At 46.6% G+C, this 27962-nt stretch overlaps 1 protein-coding gene across 4 annotated transcripts; it reads left to right on the forward strand.

Moving 5' to 3' along the window:
- Positions 1 to 3228: 3228 nt before the first annotated feature.
- DCAF4 (DDB1 and CUL4 associated factor 4) lies at positions 3229 to 27291 on the forward strand. 4 transcript variants are annotated; one of them, XM_081158855.1, is made up of 14 exons: positions 3229 to 3322; positions 9561 to 9657; positions 12049 to 12161; positions 12582 to 12739; positions 13767 to 13849; positions 15057 to 15159; positions 16443 to 16586; positions 17473 to 17522; positions 20428 to 20507; positions 22303 to 22401; positions 22529 to 22626; positions 23477 to 23650; positions 23995 to 24109; positions 25626 to 26682. In XM_081158855.1, the coding sequence occupies exons 2-14, from the start codon at positions 9569 to 9571 to the stop codon at positions 25817 to 25819; spliced, it is 1500 nt and encodes a 499-aa protein (XP_081014981.1). In that variant the 5' UTR covers positions 3229 to 3322; positions 9561 to 9568; the 3' UTR covers positions 25820 to 26682. The 4 variants fall into 4 exon arrangements, with proteins under 4 accessions (XP_081014981.1, XP_081014980.1, XP_081014983.1 ...); XM_081158854.1 differs by having other exon boundaries at positions 3242 to 3322; positions 23995 to 24056; positions 25626 to 26679; XM_081158857.1 differs by having other exon boundaries at positions 3244 to 3322; positions 22306 to 22401; positions 25626 to 27291.
- The last annotated feature ends 671 nt before the right edge of the window (positions 27292 to 27962 follow it).

Raw genomic sequence — 27962 nt, forward strand, 5'->3', positions numbered from 1 at the left:
CCTCCTGCACGCTTCCTACTGGGGATGGAGCATGCAACCGGGGCACGTGCCCTGACCAGGAATCGAAAAGGTGACCTCTTGGTTAATGGGTCGACACTCAATCACTGAGCCACACCAGCCCGGCGAGGCGGGGAAATTTTTTTTTAATTATTTTAAGAATCCTCTAATCAGGCCCAGCCGGCGTGGCTTAGTATATGTCTATCAGTTTACTTTTTATCCAATCCCAGAGGTTTCCCCGATTTGCTTTCTCCTGCCTCCCTAATCTATCACCAAAGGATTTCATGTACCCCACTTATATCTCCTCTTTTGATTGTAATGTATAAATAAGGTGCAAAACTGCCATTCTCCAGAGCATTATCTCAATCCATTGAGATTATGCTTCCTGGAAATTGTCGACAGTTTGGCTCAAATAAAATCACAAAAATTCTTCACAGGTTTGAATATTTCTTATGTTGACAAATGTAAGTTCCTTGAAAGCAAGGATTTTGTTTATCTAAAACTATATCCCACATGGAGTGCTGTAGCCCTAGAGGAGTGAAGAAGGCACCCTCTTTGGTGGAGATGGAGAGTGTGGCCCAGCACAGGTTCTCAGACACAGGTGAGGTTAGGAGGGCATCTGTACTGGGGAGAGGGGGTGGCTGTATGTATGGCTTTATCCAGAGGACTTGATCAAATAAGTAAATAAATTAAAGATAATGAGAATTTCACTGTTGGAGAAGGGAGATACAAATATGGAAAGGAAGTAAACTTGAATGAGCCCTGTGGTGATGGATTAGAATTGGAATTGGTTTTCAAGATATTTAGATAAATAAATAAATAGATAGATGATAGGTAGGTAGATGTGCAGGTAAACATAGTTGTAAATGTGTAAGTTTGTGTTTGTGTGTGTTGTGTATAAAAATATGCTGGTGTATATTCTCAACTGTGACCACTGAGCGGGCCCCGGAATGGACACCCTAATAGAAATGAGTACACTTAGTACTCAGATCTCAGTTTCTAAGTACCAATCTACACTAAACGGGACTAGGACTCCTAAAAGAATTGATTCATCCCTGGAACAGGGAAAGCACAAAATGTACCTGGAACATCTTTTCCCAGAAAGCAAGGAAATGACCAAAGAATGAGGGCATGTCAAAAGAACCCAGAAGACCATTTGAAGAGGTTTCTACTAGCCAAACTGGGACTATCTGAATATCAAAATAAATAATTTTTTTCATGTAGTCAAATTTAATGTTGATTCATTTTAGGTGCCATTTCAAAGAAAAACTTTTAATTTGCCTTGGCTTCCAATTCTGGAAATGAATTTTTTAAAAAACAATTATTTTAACTTTGGCTGACAATATGCACCATTTACATACCAAGCCATCCTCATTAAAAAGGCATTGATGTTTTAACAGTCATCACATTTACTCCTCACAACAACCTTATCATTACCCTAATTTCACCTAGGAGGAAACAGGTTCAGAGAAGACAAATGATTTGCCCAGGGCCCAGCTCCCTTGTGCATTGATTTGCAAATATTATCTGGTGCCTACCCCATTATTCTTTCAATAGAGCCAGCTGGCCAGCTCTTTGCCATTCAGTCACTCAGCAAGCCAACTCCTTCTGACTTCCTCCGGTGACCCCCAGCTCTTCAGTTTAGAATCCAGTTTGACGCCTCCCACAGAGTTCAAGTTTGGAAGAAATGTGTCTCCCATCTCTTCCTTCCATCCCAGCTGCCACCACTCTGGTTCTACTCTGACTACCTTTCACAGGGACTGTTGTTACAATAAGCTCCTAAGGAGTCTCTTAGCTGACTTCCACAATCTTTCCTCTCCAATCTCATTTACAGTGCTGCCCAGGTGATTTCCCTAACGCAGAGCACTAGTCCCCAACTCTCAAACCTTCAGAGGCTCCCTTTGCCCGCTCCTGACCTTTGATTTGACCCAACCTACCTTGCTGGTGTTTCTAAGACTCTCCTTCCATCCAGCCAAATGGAATCCCTCACTCTTCATTGAGTCAGGTTGTCTGTTCAGCTTAAAATGTCTCTTTCTGCCTTCTTTCAGGCCGCTCAAGCTTCATAAAGCTGTCCTTTATTCTGAAAATACTCGCTTCTCTCATGCCTCTCACCACCTCTCCCCACTCCACACCCTGCATTTGTTTGTAAATTCTTTGAGAGCAGAAATGCTACCTTTTTTTGTTTTTGATTAAAAGATTTCACACACAGGTACAGCTGATAAACCCCATAACCTAATTTTCAATAGGTTCAGTCACTCACAGGGGTCTGGGTTAACAGGGCCCATGGTGCACCAGGCCCATTTGTGGCAAAAGCCAACCCTGGCCCATTGGAACCCAGCTCTCTTCACAAAACTGTCATTTCTGGTCAAGTGCCCATCACAGGCTTCCATTTTACTTTTAGAAGATCTGATGGCTGTCAGCAGGTACCGGGAGCAGGCACAGCAGTGAGAATATGCTGAAAATATTGGTTGTATGAACAAATTTTGCACTGGAAAGAACATCAGAACGTTAAGTCAACTTCCTTGTTTCAACATAAGAAATCAAGGCACAGAAAGGGAAGAGACTCACCCTAGGTCACACAGCAAGTAGGAAACAGAACTAAACCTAGACGCGAGGCCTTCTGACTGCAGTTCTGGCCAAGCTCCTCGGCACCTTGGGGCCACGCAGACCTAAGATTAGCAGCCTCAGCTACCTGAGGTCACTGCTGAAGACACCACCACCTGTTCACCCGTTCCTTTCTCTCTCCCTCCTCTAAGAGCCTCCTTCGCCCTTCCCACAACACAGTCTTTCCTCCTCTCCAAGTCTCAGTTCTCTCAGAGAGGCAAGAGAACTTCTACAGAACTGATGGATCGGCTGCGAACATGCGTGGCAGCCGGTGCCGGGCAGGACACCCACCGCCCGGGAGAAAGCAGCCCGGGAGCTTCTGGGTTTCGCTTGCAGCCTCTGGCCCCGCCCCGGGCCCCGCCCCCAGGCCCGGCCAGGTCCCGCCCAGGCCCCGCCCACGGGCCGCCCAGGCCCCGCCCCCAAATGCTCCGGTCCCAAACCAGCCTGTGGACACGCGGTCTCTTCGCCAGGCTTGGGAGGAGCCGAACCCCCAACCCCCGCCCTCTCCGTAGGATCCACCCTATTGGCGTAGACGGTCAGAGGCCGCGCCCAATGAGAAGGAAGGGGCGGCCTCCACGGCCCTATCCGCTGCTAAAGCACAAAAACGGACGCAACTAATTGGTGGACGCGAAATCGTGGTCTTTCCGGGTCCTTGCAGTCTTCGCCACCCTTTCTGCCGAGACTGGGCCCGAGGCAGAGCCGGGAAGGACCTTCTGATCGAGTAAGTTTGCCCGCTGGGGTGACTGTTGGCGTCGGTCCAGCTGCTTCCCGGCAGAGCTCGGGGTGGGACCGGGGCGCGGGGGGAAGGGGCGGGGAGGAGCCGAGCACGTGGGACGCCGGCCTGATCCCGGCGCGGGTGGGAGGCTGGGCGGGCGAGCTCCGGGAGCCCGGCGCGTCCTGTCCCGTCGGTTCTGCAGCCGCAGACGGCGGGAAGGAGGCAGACTCCGAGCGTCGCTGCTCAGTGTCTGGCCCGAAGGAGCGTTTTTCTAAACCCTGATGCTGAAGGTGCGACCCCAATACCTTGCAGGGACTGGGCTGCGAGTCCTTTTCGGAGGTTTCCCAGAAAGTTCAGGCTGTGGTTGGCTTTTCCCGACGGGTCAGTGTAACAGCTAACGCAGGTTGAGCGCTTACAGACCCACAGAGCCAACTGCTTTACAGTCATTAACTAAGTTCCCTGCTCACCCGTCCTGTGAGGGAGTTAGTAGATGGTACTTTCGTCAGACACAGTAAGAGGCCCGGTCAGACTGTCACTTGCCTAAGGTAACGCACGAAGTAGTAAGTAGTGGAGCCCAGGGTGGGACCCAGACTTTTGGGGTTAGCCCCATACCGAGTTGTATTAGTGGGAAAGCCTCCTTTTCCACCTCAGTTGCTTGCATGTCCAGGAAGCCTTATGTCTCCCCACTTTACCTAGGAAACCATGATACCCCTTTCCCCTTGATAGACGTGGAGACATTGTCCTGCAAATCAAACAGCAAGAAGGAAAGAAAACTTATGTGACAACTTTCTGGAGAAAACAAAATTCCAAAGCTCCAAACTCTAGTTTTAAATAACGGTGAAAACTGTAGTTGCGGACTTTCCTTGTGGGTCACCAAGATGAGGCGCCAGACCAGTGGGGCACAATACTTAGCTCTCTAAGCCTGTTTCCTCCTTTGTAGAGTTAAAAAAAATCCCCACTCAGGGTGGGCACGGCAGGCTCCAGTAGTCTCTATAATCTTAATTCTGTTGTTGCATACTTAGGATGTTTCTCACTTTAAATATTATAGTACTGCTATGGTAAATCTTTTTTGTTTTTGAGATAAAATTCACCTTTTGAAAGTGTACAATTTGGTGGGTTTTATAGTATATTCGAGAGATTGTGCGACCATCACGTATCTCTCATTCCAGAACATTTTCATCAACCCAAAAAGAAACCACATAGCCCCAGTGCATCCCAAGCGTCTGGAGCGTTCTTGTTGGGCTCCATCCCCCAGCCCTGTGCTCAGCAGGATGTTGGGGCCCTGCAATCTGGGCTGCCCCACTTGAGGGCTTGGGTGGGGCAAGTGGAGCCTCTTGCTCACGTTGAATTTCAGCCTTCAGAGAGTTGTCAACCTACCTCTCTGGGCTAGAGCAAGGGGGCCAAGGAGAGCCCAAGGAGTGCAGTTTCCCACTCCTAGAAGCCAGGAAGGAGGCTGACTGCAACCTTGAGTGGCCCAGCACAGCCCCCACCCCACAAGCCTCGAGGCCCCCAGGGCTGAGACTTTCCTGGGCCTATACCTTCTGGATTTTTCAGCCAAGCCTGGAATGGTGTCTTGGGACAGGAGAAGGACCAGTTTATCCAGGAAACTGTGTGACACTCAAAACGAAAGCATTTGGAGTGCGGAGCCAAAGCTTTGCCACTCCTGTATGGAAAACTGCCAGATGCAAGGCAAAGCTGAATGAGATCCACCAGTAAGTCTCTACAGAGACCCCAGATTTGAAGCAGGTCCTGAAAAACTGCTCGGGAGTTTGCCGAACTTCGGAATTATCCGCAAGTGGAGGTTGAAAGACTTGTAGCCAAAGGAGTAGAACCTTTGAAAGCTCACTGGAACCATTGTAAAAATAAAATAGGATGACCTCAAAGCAACATTAACAGTAAGGAATGGAGAAGCTAAACAGCCACCTGAATTAGAAAGAACAAGTCAGCAAACTGATGGACATGTTATTTCATGTTACAGAGCTACAGCAGATGCTATCCAAACAACTCTCATCTGGAGGAAACTTGGCAGTTTTGAAAAACAGAAAATAAAGCATATTAAGACTGTATTTTCAGAGTGTATCACTATTGAAATGCTATTCACAGCAAAGCTTTAGAGGTATACTCTGCTGTCTATCAAAATATGCAAAAGATTGATGAGAAAGAAGATTTAGAGGTTTTTTCAGAAGCTCTAGGTATCTACCAGATTACTCATCTGTTTAGATTTTGTAAGAGCATATTCAAAGTTGCCTTTGAGAGATTGCTATAAGCTAAGAGTGTATCTAGAGCATGACAGGTGTCCACCTGTCGACTAAGAAAGGATCATCAAGCAGAAGATGAAGAGTTAGAAGAAAGTTAATTGTCCTAAGTACACGTCTCGTTTTTCTTTTCATCTTAAAATGACTCAGAACCCAGGATTACTATATAGTAAAACTTTATACTAGCTTGCTGTGTTAAACCTCACAATGAATTGGTACTGAAAATAGAGAAAAAAATAAAGGAAATTTATGCTGACTGAAAAATTACGGTTTTAAAAATATTACACACCCAGGCATTTCAACCTCCTGCCTAATAATATGTTATCTTTTTGTATGAGTCCCCGCTGTACCTGGGAGCTCATATAAAAAGATACATATTAATACACTGTACCTGGCTGGGAGTGCTATTATAAGTAGTACGTAGACAACAGAAATAAAAGGTCTCCCAGTTCCACTTAGCTTCTTTTAGGTTGACTCCAGAAAAAGATCAAGTCATTCTGATTAATACAAATTCTATTTCATGAAACTTTTACTGAAACATCAGGTATCATCATTTGATCTATAAATTTACCTTTCGACAGTGTGTAACCAAACAGAATAAAGGAAGTATGACTCCAGTATGTCTGTGTTTTACAAATGCATGAAGCATAAATTTTTGTTTAGCCGTAGCTGGTGTGGCTCAGTGGTTAGAGCACTGGCCCTTGCACCAAAGGGTTGTGGGTTTGATTCCTGGTCAAGAGCACATACCTGGGTCGCAGGTTCAATTGGGTACATGCAGGCGACCACCAATTGATGCGTCTCTCTCACATAGACATTTTTCTCTCTTTCTCCCCCTTCTACCCTTTCACTCTCTCTAAAAATCAATGGAAAAAATATCCTCGGGTGAGAACAACAATAAATTTTAGTTTAAATAAAAGTCACATTAACCTGATTATAGTTTTAAAACAAAACTGCTGTCATACTGAAGTATTATATGTGGTACTACAGCTTTTGGAAAGCTAATAATCTGGTGGAATGTTGCCTAAGAAAACATATAAACAAGTACACATGGAATATCATAAATCATTTAAAGTTCTATAAAAATTTTAAGCTACCAAGCTACCACCTAGTTAATAAAAAAATATAACCTTTTTCCTCAGTCACTCTTATTTCTAGAAGTATAAAACAATTTAATCAGCGTTTACCAACTCATTTGGGATAACTGGAAAGAGCAATTCTTCATAACAGAAAAATGGACTTTCAAGAACCTTTGAAAAAAAGACCTTTGTGCCAGTTAGTCACTCATTCTCTGCCGCTTCGCCCCCCAGCCCCTGTGAAACACTTCCCGTGTGTGTATGTGCCTGGATTTGCCTATTCTGGAGATTTCATATACATTTAATCATGCAATTTTGTGTCTAACTTCTTCCATTTAGCATATCTTTTCACGGTTCATCTATGTTATGTATCAGTGCTTCATTCTTTTTATGACCAAATAACATTCTGTTGTATGCATGTGCCACATTTTTTATGCATTCATCAGCTGAAGTTTCCACTTTCAGGCAATTATGAATAATGCTGCTATGAATGTTCCTGTCAAAATTTTTGTATGGCCATGTGTTTTCATTTCTGCTGGGTTTGGCTGGGTCATACGGTAACTGTTGAACCCTTTGGGGAACTACAAAACTTTCTAAGGTCGCGGTGGCATTTTATGTTTCCATCAGCAAATTGAGAAATTCGTTACAGAATTTGTGAAATGTTTGGTTAAATACCATACTCACTAAATTTTTCTTCCTTTGTATCAAAATAGCTCCAACTCAATCATAGGTTGACACAGAAGTGGTTGAATAAATGCTGAATTCTAGAATTTGGGCCAGACTTCTGGTTCTCTGATGCTAACAGGCACTCTGCACTCAAAAGTAGAAGTTGGGAAATAAAGGAGAATAGATTTCTAATCTATTTGATTGCATTCAGCCCCAGAAGTTTTTTCTAATTGTTATGGCATTTAAATGTGGTTTTAAAATGTATTAGGTAAGGGAGAGGGGGAGACAGAGAGAGAAACATAGATTTGAGAGACACATCGATTGGTTGCCTCCCACACATGCCCTGACCGGAGCCGGGACTGAGCCTGCAACCCAGCCAGAACTCAAGTACCAAGGTTGCTGAACCCAGGTCAGGTCCTCCCCCACTGGTCTAACACCTGGTTCCATTCCCACCCGCCTATAACATTACGGTGCCACACTGGGACTGGGACTTGAATTGTGTGGCAGGATTCAAAAAAAGCCCACCCAGGACCACCTTGCAGACCCAAACCAGTGCAGCAGGGACCTAGTTCCAGCAGGGACCCACGATGCCCCACAGCTCTTTGCTTTGCCTCAGTGGACTTGGATGGGGAACCTGGCCACAGTACCTCAAGATAACCCCTTTGGGATGTATACTTGCCAACTGGGAGAAATCTGACCAGAGTCTCAAGAAAAAGAAGCTAACCTTTTGCAACACGGCCTGACCCCAATATAAAGCGGGCAATAGAAAGATTACAAGCCCTGCTCGTACTAAGGGAATACCACCTCTAGACACCATCTCCACCTCCTTCTGTGCCCAGGCCTCATCGTCCCTCTGACAGAGGGCAAGGATCTCTTGGCTCTGAAGGAAAACTTGGCCCCTCTTCAGCAGGAAGCAGCTACAGAAGAGACCTTGTGCCCCTTTTCAGAGCCAAGATCCTTGGGGGGGGGGGGGGGATGTGGTAGGCAGACATGAGCAGAGCAAGGATGATGGTCCAGTTGTATTTCAGACCCAAGCCCAGGAAAGCAGCAAAACCAGACAAGTGACCCCATGGCTGAGTTCAGGACAAGCTGCATTGGATAATGACCCCTGCCCTGGAGCCAAAGAATCAAGTCAGTAGATACCAAGACCCTGAAAGGACACACCTAGAACGCTGCTGAATATTCTGTTGAGATTTTCCTGGAGGACTTCCCCTAAAACCTCCACCCTTAAAACCTTTAGCACAGAGGACCCAGCGAGCTCTCCTAGGAGCAGGCCAGCGCTCCCTTCTCCCTCCTTCCCCATCCCCCGGTGCTTTACCTCTACCTTCCTCACTTCTAAGCTCGAAGGGCCCTTCTTGTGCCCCTGTAACTTCCTAAGCCCATTTCTTCTATGAATTACTTTTTTTCCTACCTCTGATTTTCCAAATAAATATTATCTCCTAGTTTGAAAAATAAATAAATAAAATAAAACTAAAATGCATTAGGTAAGATGTCATCAGTGTCTCCATTCAGTAGAGAAAAAAATCACCAGGCGTTGAGAAAGCCTGAAACTTAGAGCAACTGGTCCAGTCTTTTTAAAAACGAATATAATTCCCATTGTGAAAACTGTGATATTTTGATGATTAAGTGATACGATTCAGGTTATACAAGATTTTTAAATGCCACTTGAAATAGTTATTGCAATATCAGTGTTACTAAGAAGTGCTTTTATCTCGTTCCTTATTTCCAGAAGAAGCATGTGCACACCGTTTTAACAACTAGTGTGCTTCAGAAACTAAAACGCTATTTAGAAAGCACACTGAGAGGTCATACACACTGGCCCCTGATCAATTATGTTCACAATTTTCCCTGCTCAATACTAAAACTGTAGGAGAAAGTGTTCACTATTAACTCTTTTCTGCAAACGGTATGTGTAGATTGAAAGAAAGATAATGTGCTCTGATGTTATCTGGTAAGGAGAAGAACAGCCGCATGCCAGGCTCAAACTATTGTCTTAAAGTAATTGTGAAAGTCTGACAACACCTCATACAGTGACCCGGGGAATGGAGAGTAGCAGGGTGTGAGGCCCGGTGTCAGCTGTCAGGTAAGAGACTGCAGCCAGGGAAGTGACTACAGACACGTAGAGGTGAGGCTTGGAATGGTGGCTTTGATGATAACCCAGGTTGGGCCTAGTTCTGAGCATGAAGGAATTATCTAGAAATGAACAAAAGAGAAAAGTGCGGGCACACACATTGTAATTTTCTTTTCTAGGAGCAGAAATGCATAAAAGCAGCTGGAAAAGTAGAAGACACGGAAGAAGGAGCCAGCGGCAGAATCCTAGGCTCAGACAACACGGTTCTGACGAGAGGCAAGTGCTGTCCCCAGTACATTCTAGTATTGTCCAGCACCCTCACATACACATGGATCACTGAGGGTTCATTGAAATGCAGGGCCTGAGGTGGGGCCCAATGAGAGTGCATCTCTAACAAGCTCCCGGGGGTGTTGCTGCTGCAGGTCAGCCTGCCTGCCATACTTTGAGTAGTGAGGAGAGACAGCCACACACTTCTTTCTTTTCAGAGTGACCATGACTTCTGGCCAGAGCATTAGCCATAGGCTTAGAAGTAGACATTGTCTGATACAGTAAACTGGAGGAGAGTGGTTTCTCCATTTTATAAACGCCCTCTCTTTTCTTGTCCTTTCCCCTGCCATCCAGTGAAAATAGCTTTCTGGAAATGTAATTTCATTAATTCAGTCTAAGTTCTGAGAGAGAAGCTGTGTGTGTGTGTGTGTGTGTGTGTGTGTGTGTGTGTGTATGTATAATAAAGTATTTAAAAACACAAAAAGGTATCAAGAATAGCACAGTGAATACCATGCACCTACCACCCAGCTTAAGAAATAAAGCCTAGTCAGTACTTAGTTGAAATCCAGTATAGACATTTTCCACTCTGCGTATTCTTCTGCATGAAGGGAATATAAGCAATCTAGTCTCAGAACAAGATTCCACCCATCACCTCATGCCTGGAGAGGACACCATCCCAGTGCAGGGCTGCTGGTGTGACTTCTGGCCATAAGAAATCTGCACAGCCCCCTCCTCACCAAAGGGGACCTGTGTGCCAATTTCTAAATCCTTCCATACTCCAGACCTCCTTTCAAAATGGGTAGATTTCTAGTTATCGGGTCAGAAGATGTCAGGTGCCATGGTGCATCCCTAGAACAGATGAATACACACAGTGACAAATGGCATCAAAATGTGGTGGAAGGAGCCCAGCCGGGCGTGGCTCAGAGGTTGAGCATCGACCTAGGATCCGGGCGATCAGGGTTCGATTCCCGGTCAGGGCACATGCCTGGGTTGTGGGCTCGATCAATGACTCTCTCATCATTGATGTTTCTGTCTCTCTCTCTTCCTCTCTCTGAAATCAATAAAGATATTAAAAAAAAAAAAATGTGGTGGAAGGAGGAAGGGCTTTGGAGTGAAGAGGTCTGAGTTTACTCCTGCTTTTTCCTACGGGCAAGTTACTTGATCACGTTTAGTTACTCTTCTTGTACAATACTTCCCTTGTGAAGTTTGCAATAATGTATATAAAGCCCCTAACATGCTCCCCTGGCCCTGAGTAGGCCTTCTGTACATGGTGGGCCTCATTAGGTGCAGAATAAAATACTACTCTAAGCCAAAGTCCCAAACTTGACCAATATTGTAGAAAGATCAGGACAGTGCCCAGTGTATATATGTTTTGAAAGGAGAACCATGGATACTCTTTGGGCGCAGGCCTTTCCACAAGAGCACAGTGTGTAGTAAAATGTGATCTGTGCAAGAAGAATCTCAATTCAGCTTTGGCAGAGTTACATGGAAACACGCTAGAGAGCCACTTTCTGGGCTCCATGTGGAAAGAATGGAGAGGCAGTCCTTGGACCAGAAACACAGATATTTGTCATGACAGTTAATCCTTCCTTCTCCTGCTGCTGATCACAGATGAGCTGCCCCAGGAAGCTCTGGGACATAAAAAGGGAGAATTATTTTTTCCTGAAACCATGCATAGTTAGTATTTATAGACAAGTGAAAGTTCTTTCATTTCTTCAACCAAGTTCTGCAATTTCTACTCCTTTTGGTACGGGGGGAGAAGGGAAGTTCTTGATTTTAAAGAGGATTTCATCATCATTCTGAAGTTAGGTCTTTTGCTGTATCATTGTATCCTTTAGCCTTTAATTCCATAGTAGCTGCTTATAGCTTTTCAAAACGAGTGTTTAAACCATGGCTCTATCCCAGTATTACTGAGCAAATCACCTCTGTTCCCTGAACCCCAGTTTCCCCATCTGTAAGGTTGAGTAGCCAAGTGCAATTTAAACTCTTTGTACTGCTGGATCCAATAAAGAATGAAACTCACCTGGCCTTGTAACTGCTGTTGAGATGACAAATGAGCCCAGCTGGTAGAATTCTTATTGGCTAAGATTTCTCCTTTTCATCCAGAAAATTCCATAAGACCTCATGAAATGGTCAAGTGAGGAGATAAGAAAAGGGAATTACTGTGACATGCATCCTGTTAAGGATGAGAAACAAAGTCTTGCCCTAACTTTGGTGTATTTGCAGTAGATAAACTACTTTCAAGGAAAAGCAGGATCAGTGCTCCCCAAGTAATTGAAGGTCAGAGGGTCAGGAGTGAAGGCTATGGCACTGCCGACCTGCCCCCTCCCAGGACCCCACAGTCACAGAATGACTGGATCTCCAACCCTTCCCTGCAAGTTACCATGACTGTGTCCACAGGTGTAGCACACGGGCTCAGCAGAGCCCACAGGATTATGTCCACGTCCACAACCACAACGATGGGGAGGTCCCGTCGACTTCATCCAACACAGCTGGGAGTTCCTCTGTGCCAGGTAAGGCCATCTGCCACATAGGACTCCTCTGGCCCTGCCCTCAGGGACAGATGAAATCTAGTCCTGCCTCATTGACTGCTTATATCTGTTCTGACTGCCCTTCCTCCTCAGCCCAGTGTCTTCACCTGCATGTGGGTGTACTCCTTGTGTTTGTCACCAGCTCATTCCGGGCTTGGAGGAAATTCTGGGAGCAAATCGGAACACTAAAGGGAGGAATGAGTACACCAAGAACTGTGGCCCTCAAGTAAACAGCTCCCCCAAGCACTGAACTGGGCCCAGGACGGTGACTGACAACGTTAGCCCACCTCCCGCCCCTTAGAAAGACAGGCAGTTGTGAGGGGTGGTGGACAAGCCACTGGGCTCCTTTCTAGGTGGGTCAGATCAGTGTTTTAAGTTGGATTTTATTTCTTTTGACTAAAGATCTACCAGGGTATTACTTTGACCCTGAAAAGAATCGGTACTTCCGCTTGCTCCCTGGACATAACAACTGCAACCCACTCACAAAGGAGGGCATCCAGCAGAAGGAAATGGAGCACAAAAGGCTGCAGCTGCTAGAGGAAGAGAACAAGCAGAAAAAGGTGGGCTCCACACTCCTGGGGGCCTCCCTGTGCCCTGCACTCCTGCCAGCCTCCACCCGCTGCTGAAGGCAGGCGCCAGTTCAGTGCCCCCGGTAGCACTCAGCTTGGTGCTCTTTAGGAAGCGTGGAGTTGGGTTTTCCCTGGCAGGAACCTGGGAAGAGCAAGCGGGCAGTCCTCCCGCTCCACTTTCCCTATTTGCAGCGTTTCATCAGTAATTCAACGCTTTGTCCTTCCCTGGGGGAATCTTGAGAAGCAGCATAATACAGTTTCAGTAACTGTATATTTTAAGTAGAAAACCAGGGTATATGGTTTGGATATGAGGGTTTCTGATATCCCTTCTGGTGTTTAGATGCCAGGACATTTTGATGGTTATGGGGGCAACAGAATAGAAAATCTGGGCCCCAGGGTCACCATAGGTCGACCTGAGTGCCAGCGCCATTCCTGCACTCACGTGTTTGGTGGCTTCGCCCCAGGTATAAATTGACTGGGGGCTTGGACAGAGGTTTTGCGCAGACCTTCCAGCTCACACCTTCGTTCTTGTGATTTTCTTTTCCTCTTGCCAAGAGGAGACTAGCCAAGGAAACCGTCAGATTTATATGCATATAATTTCTGCCAGCTTAGTAACATTTCTTCATTGCATCCTGTGGAACTAAAAAATATTCTCTGTCGCCCTGGCCGGCTTGGCGCAGTGGTTAGAGCGCCGGCCCGTGGACTGAAGGGTCTCAAGTTTGATTCCGGTCAAGGGCACGTACCTCGGCTGCAGGCTCAATCCCAGCCCCTGGGTGGGGTGCGTGCGGGAGGCAACCAATTGATCTGTCTGTCTCTCTCTCTCTCTCTCTCTCTCTCTCTCTCTCTCTCTACCCACCCCCCTTCCACTCTCTCTGAAAAGCAATGGAAAAAATATCCTCGGGTGAGGATAAAAAATGTGTGTGTGTGTGTGTGTGTGTGTGTGTATACACACACACATATATATATTCTGTTATTTTATAACATAAAACTTCACTGAATCTTTTATTTTTTAATTTAGAAAATAACCAGGATGGGATTGAATGCATCTTCCTTGCTACAAAAAAGCAAGCTGGGTTTTCTCAATGCCACCACTTACTGCCGGTAAGTCAGTGCCTCTCTGTTGATTTCTTCCTGAGTATTCTTTTTCTGTTTTTTATTTCCGTGGTCCAAGAATTCAGTCAGGAGACCACAGAGCTGCTCTGTGAGGAGCCTTCACAATTGAGGGGCTCCAGCTCACAGCCTGTCGTCTGCTGCTGCAACCAGCCCTGAGAGGATCACTTTCCCTCTAGAGCAAGGGGGGAGACTCCTACAGGAGGCCAGGGAGAGAGGAGAAGGGATCCAGGAAGAGAAACTGGGCAGAAATTTCTCAGGATGTTCCCTCTCTTACTCATAAATCATGTTTAGTTTAGTAATAGGTCTTATATTCTCCTGACCTAATAAGTTGTTACCAAAAATGGAACATTAAATACATGTGTGTGTACAAAACTTTATCTAAGTACTTGTGATTCCTGATCTAATTCTAACTAAAACCCTTTGAGATAGGTTGATACTTCCCCTGGGTTCTAGAAGAAGAGACTGAGGCTCAGAGTGGAGTGATTTTTCTCAAGGTAAAGCTAGAAAGGATGGGATCTGTCTGACTCCCAGTGCCTGAGCTCCTAATCCCTGTGTTCTGCTGCCTCCCACTGAGTGTGGGCAGGTGAAGAAACAACGTGAGTGTGGGTGGCTTATAGGGGACACAGCCTCTAATCTTGGAGAGGGCTGCCTTTCATGTAGGTCAGCCATACAGGAGGTGTGAGCCAGGGCAGGTAGGAACATGCCTCTCCTTTATTTCCCTAAAAGAGTTAAAGATGTAGTTTAAAGATCTGTTCTTCACCCTAAAACATGCTTTGTCCTTCCTGGAGAGGTAGCAAGATGTCGAGAGGGGAAGGGGCAATAAGATGGGCAGCCGCATGCCTATGCTCCTCTCATTAGCTGTGTGCCCTTCAGCATGTTTTATTTCTCAGGCACCTTCTCTTGGTCTCAAGAGAAAGAGTTGTGACTAGATGATCTAAAAACAGGTTCCTCTGGTTCTAACTTTCTTTGACCCTGTAAATGGGCCACCCATTTCTTTGCTTTAGTTTTCCTAAGAGTTGTAAAATTGTATTTATTTGGGATCTTGCTCATTTCCATTGCTGAGAAATAATACAGAGAGGGCCAACTAGGGAAGATGGTCTTGAGGGTGTGGGGCAGGGCAGAACCCCTGTATCTTCCTCATGGAGAGCTAGGTGTGGTGCCCATCCCTCCCTTCCCCTCTCTTTCCCTTCTGCAGTTTAGCCCATGAGCTGCGAGTGAGCTGCATGCAGAGGAAAAAAGTTCAGATTCATAGCTCGGATCCCTCTGCTTTGGCAAGCGACCGATTTAACTTCATACTGGTGAGTGGGAGGGAGCTATATGTGGGTGCCGGGGGTATTCTGTCATCCTGGACACTTTATGCCTTACCATTGGCTTCCACCAAGCCTGTCTGTGTAGATGCCAATTGCATGAAAACAAGTGTCCACTAGGCTTTATACTTTTTTTTTTTTTTTTTAAATATATCTTTATTGATTCCAGAGAGAGGAAGGGAAAGGGAGAGAGAAATAGAAACATCAATGATGAGGGTCATTAATCAGCTGCATCCTGCACGCCCCCAACTGGGGATCGAGCCCGCAACCCGGGCATGTGCCCTGACCGGGAATCAAACCGCAATCTCCTGGATCCTGGGTCGATGCTCAACCCCTGAGCCACTCCCGGCCAGGCTAGGTTTTATACTTCTAACAGGCACCTACTGGCTACCCATTGTCACCCCTACTACACTGGACTTGAGAGCCAGCATCCACCTCACATTGACTGAGAACCTTCACAAAGTAACTTTCCCTGTGGTGTGTTGTGTACACATCAGAAGGGTACACCGTGGACCGGGAGCTTCTAATCTTTCCTATACTGGGCAGAATTTGGTGGCCAACCCTAGAGCTCCGGTGTCCTCAGTGGCAGCAGCATGTTACTCCCTTGTTTGTTGTTCCTGACCTGAGTAGCAGGGGCCTGTAGGCCTGGCTGGGTCTGCACACCCACCTTCATCATGCCATTTTCAAGGAATAGAAAGTCTTCTCTGCTTTTATTTAGACCCAGACTGGAAGCCAGGGCCAGCTCCTGGAGTCCAGGGGTCAGGGAAATGTTGGCAGAGGGCCTGCTGCGAACAGAAGGAGCCAGACTACTCAGCCAGACTGGGGATCCGAGGCCACAACAGAGCATGGCCTGCCCAGCAAGCCCTGTCTTTCCTGGAGGCCTAGGCAAAGCCCAGGAGAGTGAGCGAGACAAAATGGCTTTCATGATGGCCACATGCTCTGTCACCAGGAGTCTCATCTGAACAATTCCTATTGGTCGGTGGACATTAGAACTCTTCAAACACAGTTCTGAGTGGGGTCACTGCGCAGACCTCAGACTTCCTGGCCACACCCTCTCAGTGCTGTCCCCATCCTTGCTCCTGAATTGTGACGCCAGACCCCTGTTAGCTTTGCCCAGTGATGGCTACGCCAAGTAGGGGCAAATTAGGTCGTCTCCATGCTCCCTCATGGACAGGAGCTCTCACCTGGTGAAAATGCAAAGCACAGGGGCTGTGAGAGACAGGCAGATGGTCTTAGGCCTGGGAGGTCACCTACAAGTCACTTTCCCTTTCCAGGCGGATACCAACAGTGACCGGCTCTTCACAGTGAATGATGTTAAAGTTGGAGGCTCCAAGTACGGCATCATCAGCCTGCACGGTCTGCAGACCCCCACACTCAGGGTGCATATGCACGAGAACCTCTACTTCACCTACCGGAAGGTACTCTGCCCCTCCCCTTAGCCTTGCAGCCCACTTGCCTTTGGCTCCAGGGCCACTGCCGTGGTTAGCCTAATTCAGAGTGGAGGAGAGGCCTTGGGGAAGAGGGCCACGCTCAGTCACCTTATGTTCCCAAGAGAGAGATGGAGTTTTAGATCCTGAGAACCCACAGAGGAAGAAAAGGGCCTCAGGAGTTTCTTGTCTCCGAGAGAAAAGAATTTAGATGTGGGAAGACTTGAAGTAATGCTGCTTTAGCTGGTTGTAAGGACCCTCCCTTCAAGAGGATTGAGTTGATTCGAAGGAGCTCACACCAAGGCACATAGCTCCTGCAGTGGCCTGGGTGGAGGGTCCTCCCAGTGTGTCAGGGTGATGGGTCAGTCACTCAGCCAGTCTGTGGCTGACGCTGAGGTTTATTTTAATTTGAGGAGCTTGATGTCTAAGGGGCTACCTTTAAATTGCAGTGGGGTGACAGCTGCATCTGTAAGGAGCTGTGGCTTTCTGTTCTGTTGGGATATGAGCCCCAAGATGGATTGAAAATGGGTTCTGGGTAAAGTGAGATAGAGTGCACCTTCAGAGTTAGGTTTGCTTCCTGCCATTGAAGACTACCCTGCCCTGGAGAGTACACCAGATGTCTCGCTCTGAGGCCCGTGCTGACAATGCAGGACTGAGGCTGGGCGGTTACTTCCCTGCCCTTCTTCAAGGCTCTCTGTGCTGGGGCAAGGAGCTTCCCTGCTCTCAGAATGCTTGTTCCAGCCCCTTTTAAAGGAGCGAGACCTGAGGAAGTCACGTGTCTATATCCCCACAAGTCCTTCCACAAGAAAGAATCTGTTTCTGTCCGTGAGGAGGCGGCCAGACCAATCTTCCCGTCTTGCTGTGTGCTTCCTCACAGGTGAACTCTGTGTGCTGGGCCTCGCTGAATCACCTGGATTCTCACATTCTGTATCTTTTGGCAGATGAAGAGGTTTGGTGGGCAGGCCATGCCCTGATGTGGACGGGCATCTGTGGGGTTTGTGAAGTGGCATCTTAGTGGTCAGAGGTCTGGGCCATTCTGCACATTCTCTCACCCTTCAGAAAGGGCAGTGCACATGGGTAGAAAACAAGGGTTCCCGTGATGCTCAGGGAGGGCGTTGCGGTCCTAGAGTGGCTGAGGTAACGGTGAACTTGAGAGTTGGTGCTTTAGCAGAGGAATAAAGCAGAGAGGAGCAGTAAAATCTTGGGAAGGAACCCCAAATCCTGAAGGAGCCAAGAGCCGCAGTGGTCCCAGGGTGGGATAGGCCTCCTGGGGAGGCTAAGGGCAGGCACCAGAGAGGGAGTTCCTTTGGCATGGGACCTGGGTCTGTGGGCTCTGGGCATAGGGTCCCTGCCAGAGGTGGCCTTCTTTAGAGCGCTCTTCATTCTAGTCTCTGCCCTCCCAGAAAGCCAACAGGGCTTTTTTGCTAGGAGCACAGTAGTGCAGCAGCAGGGTAGCTGGGCCCTTCCTCTGGAGTCCCTGGGGCCTCTTGATGCACAGGACAGCTGTCCATGTGATTCAGGGAAGAATATTGTTTGACCTAAAGCCAAAGCCACATGTTAATGAATCTTGTCTTGAATCATCTCCATAATAAAAGAGTTCTTAAACCATGACCACTGGTATCAAACCCCTACATGAGTTAACAGTTAACATCTTTGAGTACACCTAGCACAATGCTTGGCACGTAGTGGGTCCTCAACAAGTGATGGCTGAAACTGTTTTTTAAATGTATTCCACAGCACTCTGTTTCAAAGGGTTTTAAAACCTAAATTAGAGATCTGATTATAAACTTTACATAAGACAAAACTGTGTTTGGTAAATTGAAAGTTTTATGTGGCTTTCTTTTGGGATGTTCTTTGGGATGATGGGACCACCCGTTAACTGATGTTACCAGAGGACAGAAGAGACCAAGCCTTAAAAGAGAGAGAAACAATAATCTCCTCTCATTTTTAATTTTAAAACAGTATGGTATTTTTTTGTGTTTCTGTGAGCTGAGAGGATAGAAATCCGTATAATTGAGTTTGAATAGCATGAAGAGTATGGCCTGTTGTAACTGGATCAGCAGCTTGCCCTCTGGTGGTCATTTCAGGTAATCTTCAGGCTTTTGTGCACCTGCTGCTTCTGCTAAAGGACATGGAGCTTGCTCCCTTTACAAAAATGCTACCTGTTCAGACCTGCATTCTTCATTTTCCCCCAGAGAGTGGTGGAAGGTTAGACTGAATTCTCTTCTACACTTACTGGGCTCTTTGTTAACCTTTGGCCTGTTAAAGGATTAAACCTACAATACTCGCCCTGTAAGTATCCAAAGTTTGGCTGTCACCTGGGTTTCAGCCACAGTAACTAAAAGTGCACATGCGTAAGGACTTTCTCCCCACATCCTTGCCCTCCATACTAGAGGTACTTAACGTGGGGCTTACCACCCAAGGCAACATGACACGCACGCGTCATACAGACTGTCAAGAGTGTTGCCTGATAGCTTTGTAAATATTAACATTTTTTGATGAGGGGCGTGTGTGTTCATTCCACCAACATCTACTGAACATATGCAATCCCTGTGCAAAGTGCTAGAGATGAGCAGCTCAACAGGTGATCAGTCCGTGTAGTGATGTCTGTGTCCTTGGGGAGGACATTTAATGGAAAGGTGTCATACCTGAATTTTAGTGGGTTGAATAGTGAAAGAATGGCAAGGAGTGGGGATAAACATAGGTTCCTTTCCAGAGAAGTTAGGCAGTGAAAGGAAGGGGAGAGGAACCAGATCAGTCAGAAGACAGACCAGGAGAAAAGTACCCAAAGATTATAAAGAGACACTTAAAAAGGAAGCCCCCATGACTATGACCAAATGAATCCGCACATCCAGTTGTAGTCAGGGAAATGCAAATTTAAATAACGGGATGTCGGTTTTTACCCACTCAGATAAGCACAGATTTTCAAAGTCTGATAGTTCCAAGATGTGGCAGATGTGGAGAATGGGGAACATTGCTGGATAAATGCATGATACAACCACTTTAAGTTGAGGCTGCAAGAACCTCACAACCCCATAGTTCCACTCGAGGTGTAGACTTCAGGGCAGTTTCCTAACTGCAGGTCATCACCTGGCAACTTGTGGGCAGCATTTTTAAAATGAAATAGACTAGAAAATATCAGAGTTTCATACTTAGTAAGGGCAAATCTTTTATAAAGCTTTTGCTTCAAATATTTGTGTGTATATAGCATGTAGTAGTATAAAATTAAATTCTTACCCTGGGATTAATAAGAAACACTTTCTTAGTAAAGGCTCCCACACATGGGCATGGGAGATAGGAGGAAGGTGCTCATCCTAGCAGCAGAGCAAAAAGAAAAACACCCTAAGTGCCCAGCAGCAGAAGACAAATAAATAAATTGTGATATATTTATACGAAGAATGATGTAAATGAAGGAACTAGGACTACAAACATCAACACTGATGAATCTAGAAGACAGTGGAGATTGAAAATTTACAGAAGATACTCTGAGTGATGCCGTTTACATATGTTTTTAAAACATTAACAGTTCTTTATATTGCTCGTGGACAAATACACTGTGGAAATACAACATGTCCTAGAACGCAGACCAGTTTCAGAATAGTGATTCTTTCTGGATGAGGGAGAAGAGAGAATTGGGCTGGGGAGGGGTCAAAGAGGGCTTTTAACTGTGTCTGTGACATTTTTTCCTTTAAAAAAATCTGAAACTCTGGAAAATGTAAATGTGTTAAATCTGGCTTTATGGGTGTTATTTTTGTAATTTTTGAAGGGTACTAATGCCCATTCTCCTCCCAGAGGAGAGCTTGCACATGACTGTCCTTAACAGCATTTCCAGGCTTTGCCTCATGGGAATAGCGGAGACGCCAGGCTGTGCCACCCTGCTCCCAGCGTCACTGTTCGTCAATAGTCATCCAGGTACCAGGTCCTTTTTTTTTTCATAAGGGGGTGCTGTGACAGAGGTCTCTGTCCCTGCCTCCCAGAAGCTACAGCCAACAACACATAAGCTCCTGGCGAAGGTTTGGACAGGAGGGGTGGGAACCACAGGCTGAGTGAACCCAAGTCAGAGCTCACAGGGTGGAGACAGTGCAGAAGCACCTGTGAGGAGTCCTTAAACCTGACCCAGGATTCATGCAAGAAGCATGTGCATCTCTATTTTATTTATTTATCTTTTAAAGTATTTTTATTGATTTTAGAGAGGGAGGGAGAGAGAGAAAGACAGATGTGAGAAACATCAGTCAGCTGCCTCCTGCATGCACCCCCTATTGGGGATCAAACCCACAACCTGGGCATGTACCCTGACTGGGAATTGAACTGGCAACCCTTTGGGTACATGGAGTAACACCCAGCCAACTGAGCCACACCAGCCAGGGCAAGCATGTGCATCTTTACATATTCCTTTTGGGTCATTTAGAAGCTGGAACAGTTAGAAGTATGTGTAACCAGAGCAAGAAATCAAATATTTATTTGAGCCTGGCCAGGCGTGGCTCAGCGGTTGAGCATTGACCTAAGATCCAGAAGGTCGAGGTTCGATTCCCAGTCAGGGCACATGCCCGGGTTGCAGACTCAATCCCCAGTCGGAGGCAGCTAATCAACGACTCTCTCATCACTGGTGCTTCTCTCTCCCTTTCCCTTCCACTCTCTGAAATCAATAAAGATATATATATATATATATTTGAGCTGCTGGTACAGATCATCCACAAAAGTGGACTTCTTCCTGGCAGAATTCTGGATATTAAGTTTCCAGTCGTTCAGAAAATTAGAATCAGTTGGCAGACCTGGCACGAACCCCAGCTTGGCCATGTTGCTTAACCTCTATAAAGTGAAGATAATACTACCCCGTCAGGTCACATTGAGAATTAAATGAGGCCGTGTGCACTTAGCCCGGTGCCTGGCATTTCATTATACATCTAGTTTATGAGGCAGGTATTATCATCAATTTACAGATCAGGAAACGGGCAAAGAGAAGTTCAGAATTTGCCTTACAAAACTAATCTGGTGTTAGAAACCAGGATAGTGGTTCCCTTTGGGGAGGTAGTAATTGGGAGGGGACTGGGAATTCTGTTTCTTAACCTGGGTGGTGGCCGTATTTACTTTGTGATAATTCATTAAACTGTATACTTATGATTTGTACCCTTTATATATGTTCCTTAATAAAAGAGTTTAAGAAATGTTTGCCAGGCCAGTGTGGCTCATTTGGTTGAGCGTCATCCGTGCACCAAGAGGTTTCCGATTCGATTCCCAATCGGCACGTGCCAGGGTTGCAGGCTGGGTCCCCAGTCGGGGGTGTGCAGGAAGCAGTGGATCAGTGACTCATCATTGATGTTTCTGTCTCTCTCCCTCTCCCTTCCTCTCTCTGAAATCAATAAAGATATATATATATTTAATGTTTTGCTTGAGATTACACATCTAATAGTGTGATCTGGGATTGAAGCCCTCTTATCTGTGACGCCATCCTGCCTCCCTGACATCCTCCTGGGACATTAGGAAAATTTATATATTCACTCTCAGAATAACCACTTTTGAACCAGGGACCCCAGCTGAGTGTCCCCTTTTTTGCTACCTCAAACCCCAGACTAGAGCCACGGTATAGACCACTTGGAGCTTCTATTTCTGGAAGTTTCCCACATCCAGTGGTCACTGGCCTGGCAGTGTGAAGAGAAGGCCTCTGTCCCCAGAGGGCAGCCATGCTTTACATTCACTACTTTCTCAGCAGGAGACCGACCTGGCATGCTCTGCAGTTTCCGGATCCCTGGGGCCTGGTCCTGTGCGTGGTCCTCGAACATCCAGGCAAATAACTGCTTCAGTACAGGTGAGCCATGGCTGCCACCCCAGGTTCCCAGAGTGAAGGATTTATCAGACCTTAAACCTCCCTGTCCAGCAGTTCCTCCCCCCAGACTACAAGTGACACTTGTCTCTCCACCACATCTCTGTCTCAGGCTTGTCTCGGTGGGTCCTGGTGACCAATGTGGTGACGGGACACCGGCAGTCATTTGGGACCAGCAGTGACGTCTTGGCCCAGCAGTTTGCTGTCATGGTTGGTTGGATTGGGAAGGGCGCAATATAAAGTTCTCAGGAGTGGACATTTTGCTGGATTGAAGTTGGGTTCCCATGTGGCATTAGTCCTCTCCCCCTTTTATAGGGAAAACGCATCGGGAAGGATTAACAGGTTACCTGAATGTGTCTACACTGAGAGTTGGCTGACCCAGAAAGGCCTGGCCACACTGGGTGTGAAGAACTTCCCGTTTAAATGAACTGTTAGCAATTCTTAAGTAGCACTTGGATTAGCCAGTAGGACAAGCAGTTTTTTTAATGTATAAATTAAGTCCCAGTTCATAGCCCTTAATAGTGTCATACACAGCTTTCAAGTTACACATTTTATAAATTTAAAAATCAAAATTCTAGTCATTACTACATTTCAAAGACTTGTCCCATGGAAAATGCCATCCCTTGTTAGAAATATGGAGGAGTGTGCCGACCTGCTTTCAGCAGTGAGCACAGAGTTCATTCATTCAGGTTTCTTCAGCCATCTTCCCTCTCTATTTGGGACCCCGTGTCTTATCTGGACCTCTGATCTCTCCTACTCCATACTTATCTCCCCAGTTTCTCACACACGACCTGGGTAGAGACAGGGCACCATCAATTGGGCTTCAGAATAAGGCCTAGGGAGCCAGTGCAGCCAGTGGGGAGGTCCCTGGAGGGACACATGGGGTCCAGATATTTTCCCCTTTCATAAGGAACCCTTCTAACTCCACTGAGGCTCAAACTCACTAATCACACCTCTGACCCAGGAGGGTTGGGATAGAGGAGGGGGGAGGAGTTGTGTTCTGGAGGGTGCACCCCTTCCAGCCTTAGAGGAAGGTACCAAGCAGTCCCTCTTTCCACAGACTCCTTTGCTGTTTAATGGCTGTCGCTCTGGGGAGATCTTTGCCATTGATATTCGTTGTCGAAATCAGGGCAAGAACTGGAAGGCCACCCGCCTGTTCCACGACTCAGCAGTGACCTCTGTGCAAATCCTCCAAGAAGAGCAGTACCTGATGGCCTCTGACATGGCTGGAACGGTAGGGTGGCACTGACTTACCAAGCCACCAGAGCTGGTGGCCCAGAGGCCTGTCGGGTGGAGGGGCTCTGCAGAAGAGACCCTCATGCCAGACAGCAGCATGGAAAGGCAGCCAGGGACGAGATGAGGTGGGAGCTGTGCACTGGGAGCCCAGTCTGGTCTAGACAGATATGAAACTGGTTCTGGTGCTTTTGATGGAGTCTAGGCCTCAGGAGTTTGAGGCTTAGATTTTCCTAACCCAAAGAGGTCTTTGGAGACCACCCCGCCTCCCTGGCTTCCATGTCTGGGGTTCGCCACTGTACCTGCTGGACCCTCCTCAGTGGCCTCTTGTGCTTCTTCCCACAGATCAAGCTGTGGGACCTGAGGACCACTAAGTGTATCAGGCAGTACGAAGGTCACGTGAACGAGTACGCCCTCCTGCCCCTGCACGTGCATGAAGAAGAAGGAATCGTGGTGGCCGGTACCTGGGGCGGGGGAGATTCCATTCACCAAATTCTCTCCCCTAGGGCCCCCAGCATCTTAAGCAGCAGAGGGAGAAATTACTCTAAGAACAGAATAGAGGGATTGTGGACTGCCGGGGTCAGGGAGACTAGATGGGATGTAGTGTTGGGCACTAATAAGTAGCCCTTTGAACATACACCAGTTGGACAGCCCTTTGTTCCCACATCAGTGGACAAACATCATTTCAGTGACAGGCAAGTTAGGTACAATAAAACAGCAGCTTGGGGAGACCTGAGTGTAGGGTTTACACCTGTTCACCAGGTCAGCATTCAGAGTGACCTTATCCCGTCATGCAACTTCCTGTCAAAAAGCTGGGCTCCCTGTTCTTTGTACTTCCACCAGAGGATGCTGAGAGAAGAAATTAAGGTCATTGTAAAGGATCTAACACCATCCCTGTGGATCCATGATATGTAGAACAGGAGCAGAGCTGTCTCATCACTAAACCCGATTGAAAGGAGTTACAAGATTATACTGTTTCTGGATTATAGAATATTCTGATAGCATGAAAGTTTGGTGGTTTGACAAATGAAGTAGTAGGCCCTTGAGGTCTTCACAGATCCTCAAATGTGCTAATATTCCTACAGAAAGTACTTATTCCCCATGAAGTCTTTTTGTGGCTAAGAAGCATCACTTTGTTAGAACTTTCTTAGGTGCGTTTATTACTGTCCCCATCACCAGCTGTTAGCTTCCTTTTTAACTATTTTCCACAGGCTTTCAGTTCAGAAGAGTTTCTGCGTTCTGGATAACAGAAAAGAGATAAGCCCTGTTGACAGGCAAATGTGGGTAGTGGGCTAGCTGTGATGATCAGTGAACGGCGCTGCCTGAGTGCACCCACAGCCGAGGGAGCACCTGTGGCTGTATGTCCCTCAGGTGGTCAGAAGCACAAACGTGAATCAGTGATCACCTCAGGTCTGCAGTCTTCCTCTGAAGCTCTCCAGTACATACACCATGTGTCTGGGCCGCCCTAACCAATGGTGCTAGCTGTCACATTCCTCACAACTGAGCCCTGAAGACTGTGTGGTCTTTAGAACTAAACCATTAAGCCAGAAAGAGCTCTGGGGAGAATTTGCACCTAGTTTGTCCCCAGGATGTAATGAAGCTATGAGATCTTGCTGGCTACGTTTTATAAAAAGGAAATCAGTTGCATATCATTGAGACAGGTGGGCTGGGCTCCCTCTTGAACAGCCATTGACACTAAGAGAAGCACTAAGTGCCCGCCCAATTAGCCAGGATACCCAGTGAGCCATCCAAGATGTCACACAGCCAGCCAGTGCCTTGTCACTTCGAATACATGCAACTAGTTATGGTTCTAGAGCACCAGGACTACCCATAACTTTTATTTTCAAAAACTACGTATCAGTAGAAAACTTCCCATTTGAGAGTCTGTGTTCTGGCTCCCATGGAATCATGAGGAGCCATGTCCACAAGTTCTCTGCACTCTCACTAACCTGCCACGTGTCTCCCCTCTTTCCTAGTGGGCCAGGACTGCTACACGAGAATCTGGAGCCTCCACGATACCCACCTGCTCAGAACCATACCCTCCCCACACCCCACCTCCAAGACCAACATTCCCAGTGTGGCCTTCTCTTCTCGGTTTGGAGGCATCCAGGGAGCGCCGGGGCTGCTCATGGCTGTCCAGCAGGACCTTTACTATTTCCCCTACAGCTAATTCTGCAGGGAGCAGCCTGGAGGAAGGTGGATTTGACTGAAGGGAGTGAAGAGTAGCCATACCTCTGCCATAATTGCTGTTTCCAATGAAGGCATTTTAAATGGATGCTCTGTGTATACAGATGTCATCCACCCAGCTGCTGGAGAGAAAGAAGGTGCTGTTTTATGTGGAGACACTTTAGTAAAGTTATTTCAGTTAAGTTGTGGGCTCAGAGTGCTTCAAAGTCCTTTTCATAAAAGGTACCTATTTCCTTTTGTTAAATTCCTTAGAATAGTCCCTTCTCCCCTTTTATAAAACAAAAAATACTTTTTATAATCGCTGAAGATGGACAATAACTAAATTAAAGCTTCTTTCACCAAAAGCCTCTTCAAGAAGCCTAATGATGAGACTGGGCGAGACTGTTAGGGTAGTCAGTGCCTGGGTCCCAGGAAGTCATGCATCTCTGTACCTGAGGAGGCCAGCTGGAGAGAAGGGAAAGAGGGAAGTCATTCCTCTGAGTTTCTAGGGAAAGATTTAAGGCTGAGTTTGGAGTCATCTAACTGGCCTTCTTACATTCAATATCAGGAGCAAATGTTCTGGATTCTCATCGTTCATAGGCATTGGATAGAAAGATGGATCGTTTCAGAAGCTAGAGGTTCTGAGCCGGCCATGGCACACCTTTGGTTGAGGCACCCTCCAGGATGGTAGGTACAGCAGCTCCTGCTTCTATCATGGTGATTGGAATGTTAGATTCAAGGGCCACATCTCAAGGAAAATGGACTGTGACTTCACAGTCTAAGAGAAGCAATCTGTGAGATGTTTATACCAAGTGTTAAAGAGCTTGTCTTTCTACCAGGCAATAAACCAGAAAGAACCATGGTATGATGCATTGACTTTAATGATTTAGACCACGGTGCTTGGCTGCTGTAGGAACAAACCAGCTGCAGTAATGTCTACTTAAATCTTGGGTGAGGAAAAAAGAATGGTAGAGACTGGGACCAGCCTTAATAGCTTTGCTGGGGAGCTTCCGTTTGCCCCTCCAGACCCACCTGTGTGCCCTTTACACCTGCTCTGTGTTCCCCAAGCTGACCTCTGGACTACCTCAGTGGCTCCCTAGCCCTGGTGGGCACAGCCAGTGGGACCTACCAGTAGGAATGCAGAGGGCAGGAGAGTGAAGTGGGATTGTTAGTCCCAGGCTCCCCTCCTGCTGGGCTGTGGGGGACTGTGGCTGTGTTCCGCCACCCAAGGCTACAGCTTGCCTTGGAACACAGCTCTCTCTGGGTTCCAGTACCTTCTATCTGTCCCTTCAGACCTACAGCTGGTAACTGCACCTCAGTGTTGCTAGCCCAGAATGCTTCACCAGTTAAACTCTCTTCAGTTACCCCCTTGAGTGTTACATCTGTTTCCTGCCAGAACTCAAACTGATTCAACTTAATGTACAGAGAACCAAATAAATTTTAAAAAGATGAGATTGGTCATCTGATAAATAAGCTACATATTATCATTTTAATGCCTCGTATTTTATAAAGAACTTTCCCCTGGCCTGGCCAACATGGTTCAGTGGTTGAACATCAACCTATGAACCAGGTACGCTTCGATTCCTGGCAGAGCCACATGTGCAGGTTTCCAGCTTGATCCCCAGTGGGGGGCATGCAGGAGGCAGCTAATCAATGACTCTCATCATTGATGTTTCTCTCCCCCTCTTCCTTCCTCTCTCTGAAATCGGTAGAGACATATTTTTTAAAAAAAAAGGGCCCTAGCTGGTTTGGCTCAGTGGTTTGTGTGTCAGCCTATGGACTAAAGGGTCCTGGGTTCAATTCCAGCCAAGGCCATGTACCTCAGTTGCAAGCTTGATCCCTGGCCCCAGTCAAGGTGAGTGCGGGAGGCAGCCAATCAATGTGTCTCTCTCTCTGAAAAGCAATGAAAAAACACCCTCAGGGGAGGATTAAAAAAAAAAAAGGAATGAAGAAAGTAGAGACAGGAGATGAAGACAAGGCAGGGCAGGGGGATGACATAAAAAGGTACAAAATTTTCCCCAGTGTTTCCATAGGCCACTAGTAACACCCAGCCTTTTTTTTTTTTTTTTTAATCTTTTTTTTAAAAATATATCTTTATTGATTTCAGAGAGAGGAAAGGAGAGGGAGAAAGAGATAGAAACATCAAT

This window comes from Miniopterus schreibersii, assembly GCF_964146895.1.
Source record: "Miniopterus schreibersii genome assembly, chromosome: 1".
Classification (NCBI taxonomy): Eukaryota; Metazoa; Chordata; class Mammalia; order Chiroptera; family Miniopteridae; genus Miniopterus; species Miniopterus schreibersii.

Coding starts and splice junctions, on each gene's coding strand:
- DCAF4 (XM_081158854.1), top strand. CDS start 9,569: ATGCATAAAAGCAGCTGGAAAAGTAGAAGACACGGAAGAAGGAGCCAG. Junction 15,160..16,442: donor ACCGATTTAACTTCATACTG/GTGAGTGGGAGG, acceptor TTCCCTTTCCAG/GCGGATACCAACAGTGACCG. Junction 22,627..23,476: donor CCCAGCAGTTTGCTGTCATG/GTTGGTTGGATT, acceptor CTCTTTCCACAG/ACTCCTTTGCTGTTTAATGG.